This window comes from Opisthocomus hoazin, chromosome 2, assembly GCF_030867145.1.
Source record: "Opisthocomus hoazin isolate bOpiHoa1 chromosome 2, bOpiHoa1.hap1, whole genome shotgun sequence".
Lineage (NCBI taxonomy): Eukaryota > Metazoa > Chordata > Aves > Opisthocomiformes > Opisthocomidae > Opisthocomus > Opisthocomus hoazin.
Window position 1 is genome coordinate 44,365,458 of NC_134415.1, and position 13,783 is coordinate 44,379,240.

Genomic DNA, 13,783 nt, shown 5'->3' on the forward strand with positions numbered 1-13,783 from the left:
CAAGTATCAGTTTAGTTTCACTTTTATTGTGTGATTTATTGGATTACAACTGTTGTGAATGCAAGTCTCCTTGAGCTTCTTGATCACAAAGTGATAGTTACCGTAAACATAGGAGGTGTTGATGAAGTTGTTGTAGATATGACTCTCTAAAACAGGGGAAGCATGGTTGAAGTGAACATGTCAGTCAAGGAACTATTCCTATTTGAAAATGTCTTCTTAGGGAGTGTTTGTTGCAGACTAGAATTTATGTAATAAAAGCTGTGTAGTTTTCTTGGGGAGGATAAAAAGAATTGGTGAGGCTGGGAGGAAATGAGAAGGCTGTGGTTCGTTGCATCCCTGAGGTTCTTGCCTTTACCTGAAATTGTGAGGGAGCTTTGTATTACACTAGGCAAGATTCTACAGCTAGATTTTTAGATGCATATAATGAATTTATGAATTGAAATAGTGTCTTTGTGTCACCGAAAATCCGGGAATAAAAACTCATAACACCAATGTGGAGTTAAAAGGCAGGTGTTCTTTATTGCAGTGCTGGATGCACGGGGGATAATTCCACGAACGTGCATACCTCGTACCTTTTCCGTGCAGTTTATATAGATCAAAAATATACATATTCATTAGGTTTCCCAAGCCACCTATACATATGCATAACCTATCCCTTTCATATTAAAATCAGTTCCAAGAAGTCATTTCCACAGACTCCTGCCTGCTGCGCTTGCGCAGTGCTGTTATAGATGCTCGCCTCCCGTGATGAATCCAAATTGAGGAGCCAATTGTTAATTAATCAAGTGTGAATTTATTAGCAATAGAATGTATTTAAGCAAGCCATGAAGCAGGCAAAACAGCGCTGGGCGGCCGGGGAGTCTCTTGCTCCGCCAACGGTCCGCACCGCACCTCCCCCAGAGTCCCTTTTTATAGTTCAGTAGTTCCGGTTCCACGTAGCACATCCTGGTCTCTTTCTGTGGCTGCGCATGCTGTTGCTAGGGGGTCGCTCTGGTCCCTCTGGTGGTCGTGAGGATGAAGGCCGTAGTCTTCCTCCGCGTTGTGGATCAGTTCCTTTCCTTATTTGGTCATGTTGACCCAATACATAGAAATCCCCGCTTTATTCTTTCGACAATGATTAAGGAAGTGGTTATGCAAGGGTTGTACATTAACAATACAGCAAATACCAAGGTAAGAGGGAAGGGGGGGGGAGGCCTCCTTCACCTTCCAACCGGTTTGAGAACAAATCTTACATGCTTTTGGTTTATTACAGTGCCTCCTAGTGGTGGTCGTCAGGGGTCCAAGATGAAGGCTCATCCTCTTCATCACAGTTTCTGCGCAAACTCAGTTCTCTTCTGGCTCCCATCCACACAGTGGGGTCGTCTTGACCGGTTCTAGGCGACTTCTAGCCCCTATCAAAAACTAACCCCTTTGTATGGAGATGCAAGACTCTCTGCTTCAGTTGATTTACACAATAGATAGGTGCTATAAATGCACCTGCAACTATTAGGTAATGCTATTTCTGTTAAAATTCCCCTTCACTACTGTTGTTTAACATTAATGGTTACCTAGAGACTAGACCCTCTGTTCCCAGACCTAATGTCCAGGTAGGTAGGGCTGTACCAGGAACATAGCAGCACTGTTCATGTTTATGGTCAACTGATTTTATCACCCTGGTTACATTTCCCCGCTTTGGAAGTTTTGAAATAATCATATTTTCAATACTTCCATTCTAAATTAAATTATATTTTAGTTATACACTAATTCAATACTCTACTGTCAATAATGATTTTATAACAATTTAATTATCCGCTATCCACTATATGATGGTGGGAGCGTCGTGACCGAATGACTTAAATTTTATCTTTTGGCTACTGTCTGAATAATCATTCGATTGAAGGCTGTTTTATTGGTGAGTTCCTTTTTTAAACAATAATAAATGAATAATATCACTAAAAATACAATTAACAAATGTAGTTCAGTACTAATTAAGGATTTTACCCAGGAACTCAGATTCTACTCCAATCCATTAAAAATTTTGTCAAGCCAATTTTCTTCCAGAGTTTTTGGGAAGTATATTAACTGTTTTACTTTTATTGACGGCCGATTTTTACTTCTTGTTTTCACTTTTAATACTTTAAACAATGCTCCCGTCATCATCAGTCTCCAGGTTAGAATTCATTTTTTCCATATTTTGCAATGATAACCCCCGTTTTAGACGTATTTTAAGATCAGTTTTGCAGTCTCTGGATCTCTATTGATGATTCTCCATGAAGGGGCCTTCTTCACTCGAGTGTAGTGTATCCATGGTTCCACCCCTACTACTGCGATCAGTGTAAGTTGTTAACAGTACCTGGAAAGGTCCCTTCCACTTCTCCTGCAGTGGTTGAGAGTTTCAAGTCTTTATATACACAAAATCACCTGGTTGATACTGATGCACAGACGTATCCAAAGCAAGTGATCTGGTCAGCACAACGTATATTCGGAGTGCTTCGAGGGTTCTTCCTAAAGAAATCAAATACTTTTTTAAATCTGTTTCCTCTGCTATTTCCATATCCCCTGGGATTAGAGGAGTTTGGTAAGGTCTGCCATACAAGATTTCGTATGGACTTCTAGCATCTTTACATCTTGGTTGAATTCTGATTCCAGGAGTGCTAATGGTAAAGCTTGTGGTCATTTTAAAGATACTTCTTGACAAATCTTACTTATTTGTCTTTTTAATGTTTGGTTCATCCTTTTAATTTTCCCACTTGATTGCGGCCTTCAGGGGGTATGTAAGTCTCAATGTATTCTTAAAACTTTACTTACTTGTTGAACTATTTCTGCTACAAAATGTGGTCCTTTATCAGAAGACATGTCTATTGGTACCCCAAACCTTGGTATTATCTCTTTTAGCAATATTTTAACCACTTCTCTTGCTTTGTTGGTGCAACAAGGAAAGGCTTCCGGCCATCCAGAAAATGTATCGATTAATACTAATAAATACTTAAATCCATTTTGCCTAGGTAATTCAGAAAAATCAACCTGTCAATAGTCTCCTGGGGAGTTACCCTGTTTCGTAACTCCTAAGGGTGCCTTTTTCTGATGGGATTGTTTTTGAGACAAATTGGACACTTGGCTACTATCGATTTAATTATTCCTGTCATTCCTACACACACTACAGAATATTTTAAACTCAAGACCATAGCATCTACACCCCAATGTGTCTGTGCATGCTTTTCTTTCGCAAGTTCTGGCATAACTTGCGGGGTTACTATTACCTGCTTGTCTGGCGTTACCCACCACCCTTCTGTATTTTGTGATGCTTTTAATTGTTCCACCAATTGTTCATCCAATTTATTATATTTTGGTTTCAGATTCGGGATTTTTATCTGTTTTACTGGTACTAGTGCAAGGATACCTCGTTCTGCAGCCTCCTTTGCCGTTTTGTCCGCCAATTTATTACCTATGTTTACAGCTGTCTGACCAAATTGATGAGCTTTGCAATGCATCACCGCCACTTTCTTTGGCTTTTGCACCTCTTCTAGGAGCTGGAGGATTTCTTCTTTATGTTTTATCGATGATCCTTGGGCTGAGAGCAGTCTTCTTTCTTTTCAGATAGCCCTATGAGCATGAATCACACCAAATGCATATTTGGAATCAGTCCATATATTTACCCTCTTTCCTTCTGCCATTGGCAAGGCTTACTTTAACGCCACCAGTTCTGCTTTCTGTGCCGAGGTATTTGCAGGCAGCGTTCCTGACTTCAGTACCTTGGTGGTGGTGACAACAGCGTATCCGGCCATTCGTCTTCCTTTTCTCACAAAGCTGCTCCCATCCGTAAATAACTCCAAATCAGGATTTTCCAGAGATTCATCTTTCAGGTCTGATCTGCTGGAATAGACTTGTTCAACAGTTAGCAGGCAGTCATGTTCTAGACTTTCTGTTGGTTTTTCCGTCGACAGAAACATTGCTGGATTTACAATAGCTGTGGTTTTAATTCCACGTCGTCTTGTTCCAGCAAGACAAACTGATATTTCAGCATTCTTCTGGGGGATAGCAAATGACCCCCCTTTTGTTCTAAAACAGTTACTACCATGTGTGGTACATATACCACCATCTTTTGGCCCATAGTCAATTTTTGAGCTTCCTGAATCAGCAATACCGTTGTTGCCACAGCCCGTAAACATCCCGACCATCCTTTACTCACTTTGTCAAGTTGTTTAGAGAAGTATCCTACTGGTCGCTTCCAGGATCCCAGACGTTGTGCCAGCACTCCAAGGGCCAGATGTTGCCTCTCATGGACAAACAGCTTCAAAGGTTTGGTTAGATCAGGTAAACCCAAGGCAGGGACCATCATCAATGCCTTTTTAAGTTCAACACTGTTCCCTTTCCTGGCTCTGTTTCTTCCATATTTCTAATTCTTTTGCCAACCGATTCCCAAATATTGGGCTATTTTTGAATCTTGTGGAAGTACAATCTGTGTTAATTGCATCTTTTGTCCTGTAGCAGGGCTCTTCCATTCAAAAGCAAATATACTTTGACTTTGTATATCCAGAGGTATGCAAAAGAAGGCATTCTTTAAATCTACTACAGTAAACCATTTATGTTTCTCTTTCAGAGACGTCAGTAAAATATAGGGATTGGCTGCTACTGGGTGTATATCTTGAACTATCTGATTTATAGCTCTTAAATTTTGGACTAGTCGATATTCTTTTCCTCCAGATTTCCTTACCGGTAATTTAGGAGTGTTATATTCTGACTCGCATTCTACCAAAAGTCCATATTCCAAAAATTTCGTGATTAACCCCTCCAATCCTTTTTGAGCCTCCCCCTTAATAGGGTATTGTTTTTGTCTTACCGGTTTGGATCCAGGTTTCAAGGTCACTTTTACCGGTTCTGCTAATTTGGACCATCCCGGAACTTCATTTGGCCAAACCAAGGGGATTACTGAGTTTTCCACCTCTTCTGGAATTTGCTCTTCCTTAAAAGAATCCTGTAACATAAACACTCTCGCCTCTACAGCTTTTGATTCTGGTATCAATAATTCAGTTTCCCCATTTTTAATAGTTATTTGTGCCTCTAATTTGCTTAATAAATCTCGTCCTTACAAAGGCAACGGACATTCAGGCATATATAGAAACTGGTGAGTTACCCACTGTTTTCCCAATCTAAATTTCAACAGCTTTTAAGAAAGGTTAATTTTCTTTTTGCCCTGTCGCACCAACAACATCTACTGATTTATGACTAAATTTCCCTTTACATGTGTTCAATACCGAATAAGTGGTCCCTGTATTTATTAAAAATTCTCTTTCCTCATTTCTGAGCTTCTCGGAGAGGGGCTTGGAGGGGAGTTGGTTCAGCCACCCCCCCCCATCTTTCCCCGTGTCCTTCCTGAAACCGGGCTGAATCCCCCTGTCCCTCCTTCCATAGGAGAAGCAGAAGGACTATCAGCTTCCAAATTTTGATCCTCCTGATTATCTCCCCATCTCCGGTGAGGCACAGCTATTAATTTAACATCATCTTCCTCAAGTTTGTATTTTAAATACCTTTTACCAATACTACAAGCAGAACAACACTTTTAAAAATCCTCTTCAGATTTCTCTTTCTTTAAAACGATCACCATAGAATCGTGTGGATGTATCCCACACTGCTTCTGCCACTGTGGATGATTTCTCAGTGTGAAAAACAGATCTGCGTATATTATGTCATTTACCTTCCCTTTTACAAAACAACATGAATTGCAAGCTGGTGTTATAACGCAGTGTCCCATTCTCTGGCCATCTTTCCCCACCATCCAGAGTATACATCGGCCACCAATGATTGCAGTATTCAATCAATTGCTTCCGAGTCAAAGGATCACCCCCCAGATCCTTCCAATGTTTCAGAATACATCCCAAAGGTGTACCCCTTGGGATGGGTTTTTTACTCGGAAATGTGCACATTTCCCGAACGACCAGTGGTTGTGATAGTGCACTATATCACAGGCACTAGTCAGAGGGACCCCAGCTCTTGTGGGAGCTCCCTCTTGGATCCCAGCTCCCTGCTGGAATCTTGGAGACTTCAACCCCCTCCCCATTGAAGACTCCCCCCTTAGGCCCCGCGGATCCATCAGTATTCACAAGCAGGGTCCCATCTGGGTCGCCAGAAACTGTCACCGAAAATCCGGGAATAAACCTCGTAACACCAATGTAGTGTTAAAAGGCAGGCATTCTTTATTGCGGCGCTGGATGCACGGGGGATAATTCCACCGAACGTGCATACCTCATACCTTTTCCATGCAGTTTATATAGATCAAAAATGCACATATTCATTAGGTTTCCCAGTCCACCTATACATATGCATAACCTATCCCTTTCATATTAAAATCCAAGAAGTCATTTCCATAGACTCCTGCCAGCTGCGCTTGCGCAGTGCCTCCTAGTGGTGGTCGTCGGGGGTCCAAGATGAAGGCTCATCCTCTTCATCACAGTTTCTGCGCAAACTCAGTTCTCTTCTGGCTCCCATCCACACAGTGGGGTCGTCTTGACCGGTTCTAGGCGACTTCTAGCCCCTATCAAAAACTAACCCCTTTGTATGGAGATGCAAGACTCTCTGCTTCAGTTGATTTACACAATAGATAGGTGCTATAAATGCACCTGCAACTATTAGGTAATGCTATTTCTATTAAAATTCCCCTTCACTACTGTTGTTTAACATTAATGGTTACCTAGAGACTAGACCCTCTGTTCCCAGACCTAATGTCCAGGTGGGTAGGGCTGTACCAGGAACATAGCAGCACTGTTCATGTTTATGGTCAACTGATTTTTATCACCCTGGTTACATTTGGATATAAAATTTGTCTAGTGACAAATGAGAGTTCCTGTCTTGCCTTTTATGTAGTTGATTTCAGTAGAGTGCAGGGTGTGGTTACCTCAGTAAACTGCTGGTTTTATCCCCCTGGAAGCCCTAGGGCAGCCGCTATCAGTGGGCTAGTCTGGATCAACAGCCAAGTAGCCAAGAGCAGTTAACACCTCACAGGACCTGTTAATATCTCTTGGAGCCCTGTATTTATTGTAGAATGATGAGATATTTCCTAGGATCTGTGACTTGCTGAGTGGAGCAAGCAAGGACTAAGAGAACAGCCTTTGTAGTTTGTTTTGGGGAAGCCCCAGTGAAAAGGGAAGAGGTAATGTGCTGAGGCTGTCGTTCCACAACAGTCCTGGATGAGCCAAGTATTGCCCTCATGGCCATGTTCTTCTCCTCCTGCATGTCTTTGTCTTTCCCTTTAGTTGGGCCTGACACTTAGCCTGATCCCCTGCTGGGAATATTGGGGTCTTAAGATGCTTGAGAATGATTTTTTTTTTTTTTTTTTTTTTTTTTTTTTTTTTTTTTTTTGGCTTTGCCTTGGGCAAAGCAGAAACCCCATTTCAGTTAATTCTGGAAGTTTTGTTGTGAAGTTCATTTAGTTCATAGCACAGTTTTGCTGGCCTGCTAAAAGGCAAAATCTCAAGATCCAACTCAGACAGAGCCCCCAGATGTCTGGCAAACAGCTAACCCATCTAAGGATTTGGCTTTTGCACCAAACCAGTTACTTTCAGGAATGCGTTACTATTGCTGTTTACATGAAAAGCCCTCTGAAACTGCAAAGTAAAACTAGCAATGTTTACTCATATTGGTAATTATGCCTTAAAACATAGCCTGTAAAAATAATTTCAACTGTCACATTTTCAGAAACAGATTAAACTTAGTGAACATCTTGAAGACCTTTGTATGCCACTGTGCACAGCATACTTCATAGTTCAGTAGTCAAGGGGTTTTCCTTTCCTGCTTTGTTGGCAGCCTACTGCAGAACAGGTTATATGCTCTGGCTTTGTTTCTTCTAAGCCTCTGCGGCTTCTGGCTGTGGGAGAAATCAGGCACTAATTAGTCCCTGCTCTCAGCTTCCCCAGGAGCTTCCCTAGTCACATAGATCCTCCCAGGGGATTATGCAGGTAACAACCCACAGTGCCCTCTTTGTACCGCTTTTTCTGGAAAAAAAAAAAAGAGTAATGAAACTATTACTTGTCCATTTCCCCATGCTTCACAGCCAAGGTGGTAATGCCAAAATTATACCAGCGTAATACCATGCTTACATTATTCCAAGAATGGAGCAGAGAGTGAAAGCCAAGCCATAGTTTCATTCAGCTTTATTTTTATTTTTTTTAAAATAAAGGCTTTGAGAGTTCATAATGTCTCAGTGTAAGATTTATAGGCTAAAACTCTAGCCAGTCCTTCAAGCAGTTACACTTCCAGTTAGTGTGACTGGTCATTTGAGTGGAGTTACAGGAGGGTTGGACTAGACGACCCACACAGGTCCTTTCCAACCCCTAACATTCTGTGATTCTGTTTCTATATGTGGATTGGGCGACTGGGAACGATAGAAGGAATTGGTCTCCTGTGAGTTAGAACCTGTGCGCAGAGAAATGGTTTAGTAGAAACTGCATGGTTTTAATGAAGTTTTTTATTTCAGATATTCTATAGAAGTGATGTAGTATGGAGTATCCTGCTGACTCCTTTCTCTTCTTGAAGTATGGAAAACCAGATGAAATATGACTTGCTGGCTACAAAGGACAAAATGCAAGTTGGAGTCGGTAACCAGGCAAGGCTCCAGTGTTCAGAGGCAGAGGCTGGAAATTTACACTAACTGTTCAGAGCTTCGTTATTTAACAGCAAGTCTTCTGCTTACGAAGGAGGGATTTGAGATCTCCTGCGATGTCTTTTACCCTTAACATTCAAGTGTGTTTTGTGGGTTAGGATTTTTTCTCCTGTTGTTCCTCCTGGAAACAAAAACTATTGTTACACTAAGTAGGAATATTCATGTTGTGCTTTTTGTGCCATAAGGGATTTTGCTAAGCAATGAACCCTGCTTTGCTAGGCTATGTGCTTGCATGATATTCCCATGTTTCTTTCTGAGGAAGGAAGGAAGGAAGGAAGGAAGAAAGGAAGAAGAAAGAAAGATAGAAAGGAAGAAGACAGAAAGAAAGAAAGAAAGAAAGAAAGGAAGAAGAAAGAAGGAAAGAAGGAGAAAGAAAGAAAAAGAGAAAGAAAGAGAGAGAGAAAGAGAGAAAGAAGGAAAGAGAGAAAGAGAAAGAAAGAGAGAGAGAGAAAGAAAGAATGAGAGAGAAAGAAAGAAAAAGAGAGAGAAAGAGAGAAAGAAAAAAGAGAGAAAGAAAGAGAGAGAAAGAGAGAGAAAGAAAGAATGAAAGAGAAAGAGAGAGAAAGAAAGAAATAGAGAAAGAAAGAAAGAGAGAGAGAGAGAAAGAAAGGGAGAGAGAAGGAAAGAGAGAAAGAAAGAGAGAAGGAAAGAGAGAAAGAAAGAGAGAAAGAAAGAGAGAAAGAAAGAGTAAAAAGGCACAGCTAATTGGATGTATTTGGAGCCTCATATTACAACTTACCGACACGGACCTTGCAGAAGGTAATGGCAATTGTATACCAGTAAAGAGGGTTTAAAGGATTTCCAAAGCACAGGAGAGCAGCTGCTATGTGCAGCTGTGTGCATGCCCTCATGTATAGAAATGTAACTAGGCAGCTTAGGCTCTTTGGGAAAGTATGACATTTAAAATTAATCCAGCTCAGGGTTCAACATTACTGATTTTACTTACTGGCTTTACTTTATTGCTGCTCTCTAGACTTTCCGCAGTAGTCAGGACAACTCCTTCTGCTGCTGGGCAGGTCTTGGAAGGACTCAAGGGATGGGCACAGAGCTGAAAAAATGTGGAAAAGGCCATTACAAGGGTTGTAGCAAATTCCAGCTATCACTGGTGTGACATCTTAACTAAACGAAAGAAAACCCCAAACCCTTCTCTTTTTTGGCCTGAAAGTTTTGACCTACAACATACTGAGTTTTCATTGTCTTTTTCAGAATGAAATTCTGTACATTTTTAGGATGTTATCTTGCAGAATTAATGGAACTTTGATCTATGGGTTGTTCAGAGACGAAATGTATATAGATAAACTGAGAGGTGAAGTAAGCTTTCGGTTGTGCTTGCTGGTTTACATAAGAGGTGGACTACTACTTAGTAGTGCTTCAAGGATCTAATAGATGTGTTCCAATTAGTCTTCTCAAACTGACAATGCATCATGTTTCTTGACTAAATGCAGTGAGTTATGACACCCTTTACAGTATAAGGTACTCTAGGAGGTCGGATGTCTCTGATGCTCTTCCAGAAAGAGATGTTGGTGTATTATTGACTTGCCAGGGCTAGGACTCCATGGTACAGGCTGGCTCCTTGTTTTTGAAATCGTGGCACCAAAATGCAAAGAAGCCTTTCAAAGAGGACAGTTCCATTTCTGGCTTTCCTGCTTTAATGTCTAATTTCACTACTCTGTGTGTTACTCAGCTTTGATACTAGCGGGTATTACTAGAGATTAAAGGTATTTTCAGGGAACCCTTTTTCAGAACTCGGCAGCTGAGTGGCCCTATTCTGGTACTTTGAATTCAGTTATTCATAAAATGCTGGTTAGTGTAGCAGTAGAAGTGATGAATTCTGGATGAGTGGTAGCCAGGCTGGGTATTTTGTCAGAAGCTCACCTATTAATACTCACACCTGTAGAGTTTATGCCACACATTTAAGTTGGTTCTGCCATTGAGACTGGCTTTCTCATCTTGTGTGCAAGGTTGGAACTACAGCCGTTCATGCCCCCGGTCTTCTTCACCCTTAAGACAGCATCTGCTCGTCCTGTCTCTGGAGCATTTTCCCCGGGAGCATTGAATTTATGTATTTTGGGAGGGAGAAGGGAGGAAATTGAGTACCTTTTTCAGTCAGCTGTCCTAAAAATAGCTCCTCCTGAGGGAAAGTCTCAGAACTCCCATTGAGAGGGAACAGAGATCTTGCTGAAAGAATTGCGCATGCAAGAACCAGGGAGAGGGAAGGCGAGACAGAGATTTAGCTGAAAGACTAGCGGAAGAAAAAAGCCTCTGACTTGATACTGCTCCAGTAAGTAAGAAAATTATTCTTCCACAAGGGTTCTCCATATTAGTTGGTTAAAACCATGGTTTTCTATCCGCGTGGAGAAGACTGAGGAGTCTTCCTTCCACTCTGGTCACTGCCCGGATTTTGGGAAGGTCCTTCCTCCCTTCCCATCTCCCTGTCATTCTTGGACAAGAGCCTTAGACAGTGTTAAACTCCTGTGCGTGTAGCCAGGTGAGAAGGATGGTCTATGTCCTGCAGCTTTGCAGAAGCGTCTGACTACTTCCTTCCTCTGTCTTTCACTTGCCAGAGCTACAAACTCCAGCTACTCATGACCTCAGTGGGCTTTTTACTGTCTGACCAGCTAGTTTGGAATTTGATTTCCTTTGGTAGAAGACCAGGTGTTGTGTTCTTGTAATTAAGATTACTGCCTTTGAAGTAGCAGGTACCTGTGGCAAATGGAGTGAAGGGTGTTAGAGATTGATTATAAAGATTGATTATAGAATAGAATAAAATCGTAGAACTAGAACGTACACTCAGCTGTGTAGACACAGCTGTGTTAAGAAACCATACAATTGGTATCTTACAATTGGGATAGAAATTAATTGTATGGATTGTATCTAATAGAATTAATTAAAGAAGCCAAGATGACCCTGAAACCAGCGAGGGAGAATTCTATGAAGACAGAAGAACAGAAAGAACTTAATAAATGATGTACTCAAAGGAACGGAACGGTTGCTTAGGAAACTTATGAAGATTCTAGCCTTGATGTAATCGGTTTAATAAATGTATATAAACTGGTCTAGCGAGTTAAGTTTTGCCACTCACTGAGGTGATGGCCCAACTCTGAGTTGTGAATAAAGCAAAACCTAGTGTAACCCACTCGTGTGAGGATAAAATTTTTAACAATGGGAAACTTCCAGTTTTCAAGTGCGTGCTGGTTTTAGTAGTCAGATTGTTATAGATTGCCTTGTTGCTGTTGTGTGCTTCCTAGAGATGGCACTCAGTATGTGTCATTTAGAGCAATTCCGAAACTGCTCTGACGTACTCTGTGACTTGAAGTGGTGCACCCCTTGAGTGGATAAGGAAAGCCTCCATTAGATGTGAAACAAAATTATCTGCAGTATGCAAATACCAGCAAAATGTTATTTAATCTGAGTTGAGTAATAGCTTTATTTCAGAGAAGCTGTCTGTTCCTCTTTTTAATACAATGTGTTCAAGTGCTGCGCTCATTATCTGACGTGCTTTCCTTTTTGGGTAGGTGTTGATGAATGCACCAGCATCCAGGAGCCTGTGAAGGCAGCGAATGCTCCAACAGCGTGGGAAGTTATTTCTGCGTCTGCGTGCAGGGTTATGTCACCTCCGTGGATGGCTCCCGCTGTATTGGCAGGTATTCCACCCTGCAGGCTTTTAGAGCTCTCCAGGCTACTAGGGCAATTTACACACAGCGGCAGCAGACCTCCTGTCCCAGCCATCTAGCACTCCCTGCCCCGTCGCAGGACCTCACTATGTGCTAAGTCACTCGTGTCTCTGATCCAGCTACTTAAACTTCATAACATCCTCCTCCGATGATGATTGGCAGTGCAGCCATCTTCGTGGAGAGAGGGGATTCCTCTGTGTCGAGTTTATTGTAGTCTGAGAACTCCTGCCTGAGATCTGGATCTTGTTAGGAAATAAGCAATGAATATCTCCTTGTTGTCTAGGCAAATATAGGAAGTGTTAAGTATATTTGTTTCTCTAATCCACATCTGATGAAACCAAAAGCTAAGCTGTCTTTGGTTCTAAAGGAGCAAACATCCTTACTTGGTATTTCAAGTTCCATCTCACATAGGTTAATTCACCCTGTGGAGACCAATGTAAGGCACATATACAAACTGCGAAGGCACTGAGTAATGTATGCTGAGGTGCCGCTAGTTTGACTGGAGCAGATAATAAAACAAACCAAATATTAGATTTCAGTAGATTGCAACTTTTACAGGACAACTTATTTCAAACCTGTTTCTATAGTATTAAAAAAGGTGTATGCTCATTTTCACATGTGGTAATTTCTTTTGTGCAGCGGCACATGCCAAATAGATGGCATAATCCATTCTGAGGAATTAACTAAAAAATACCTGCATACCATGTGTAAAATCGTTAACAATTGCTAAGAATAGTATGTTTTGTAGATTTCTTGTCGTGGTTCTTATTTCAGACATCTCGAAGCACTGTGTTGTCATGTTGGGAAGGGGATGGGAATTCTAAAGGGATTTTGGAATTACAGATAAATGATGTAAGCCAGTAGCACCACAAGACCTACAAGTGATTTCACATGGATAATTTTTTGCAGAAAGTAGCCAGCTTTTGTTACCCAGGTTCATCTGAGGAGTGCCAAACCTGAAATATGTTGTGGCTATCCTCAGGAGTACTGAGAACCTATCATCTCCAACAGGATCAGTATTTCTATGGATTTTGGGCGTGTTTTAGAGTCTGGTTTGTAAAGTCAGGTCCCCAAACCAATTGCACACAAATCACGTGCCCTAGTTTGCCGAGGCAGGCTCTTATGCCACAGAGTGTCCTTCCCTGAAATGAAGATGTGCCTGAAAGTTTTTGTGCTCTGAGATGTTCATAGCACTGGAGTATAATTTGTGTACTCTGGAATTATCATGTCTCCTTTACTAGGAAGAAGAGTGAAGAATGTAATCCTTGTATGAATACAAGTTACGTTATTCTTCACAGTTTAAGATAAATATTTGCTTTTAATCCAAGTATGAGGATGTGCATAGTCCCATGTCTTTCCAAATTCATTGAGCTTTTCTCCTTGTCAGCATTCAGGAGTGTAACAACAAAAGATCTAGGATGCGTCCTTGAAGGAACTAGAATGTAATGAACACTGACGTATTTATGTAGAGTAG

At 41.3% G+C, this 13,783-nt stretch overlaps 1 protein-coding gene across 1 annotated transcript in view; it reads left to right on the top strand.

The window, feature by feature from the left end:
• LOC142364629 (uncharacterized) overlaps positions 1–13,783 on the top strand; it is a 50,298-nt gene that overhangs the window by 8,647 nt on the left and 27,868 nt on the right. The window contains exon 5 of the mRNA XM_075444545.1: positions 12,151–12,279. Coding sequence (XP_075300660.1) covers positions 12,151–12,279 — 129 coding nt within the window. The remainder of the gene's footprint in view (positions 1–12,150; positions 12,280–13,783) is intronic.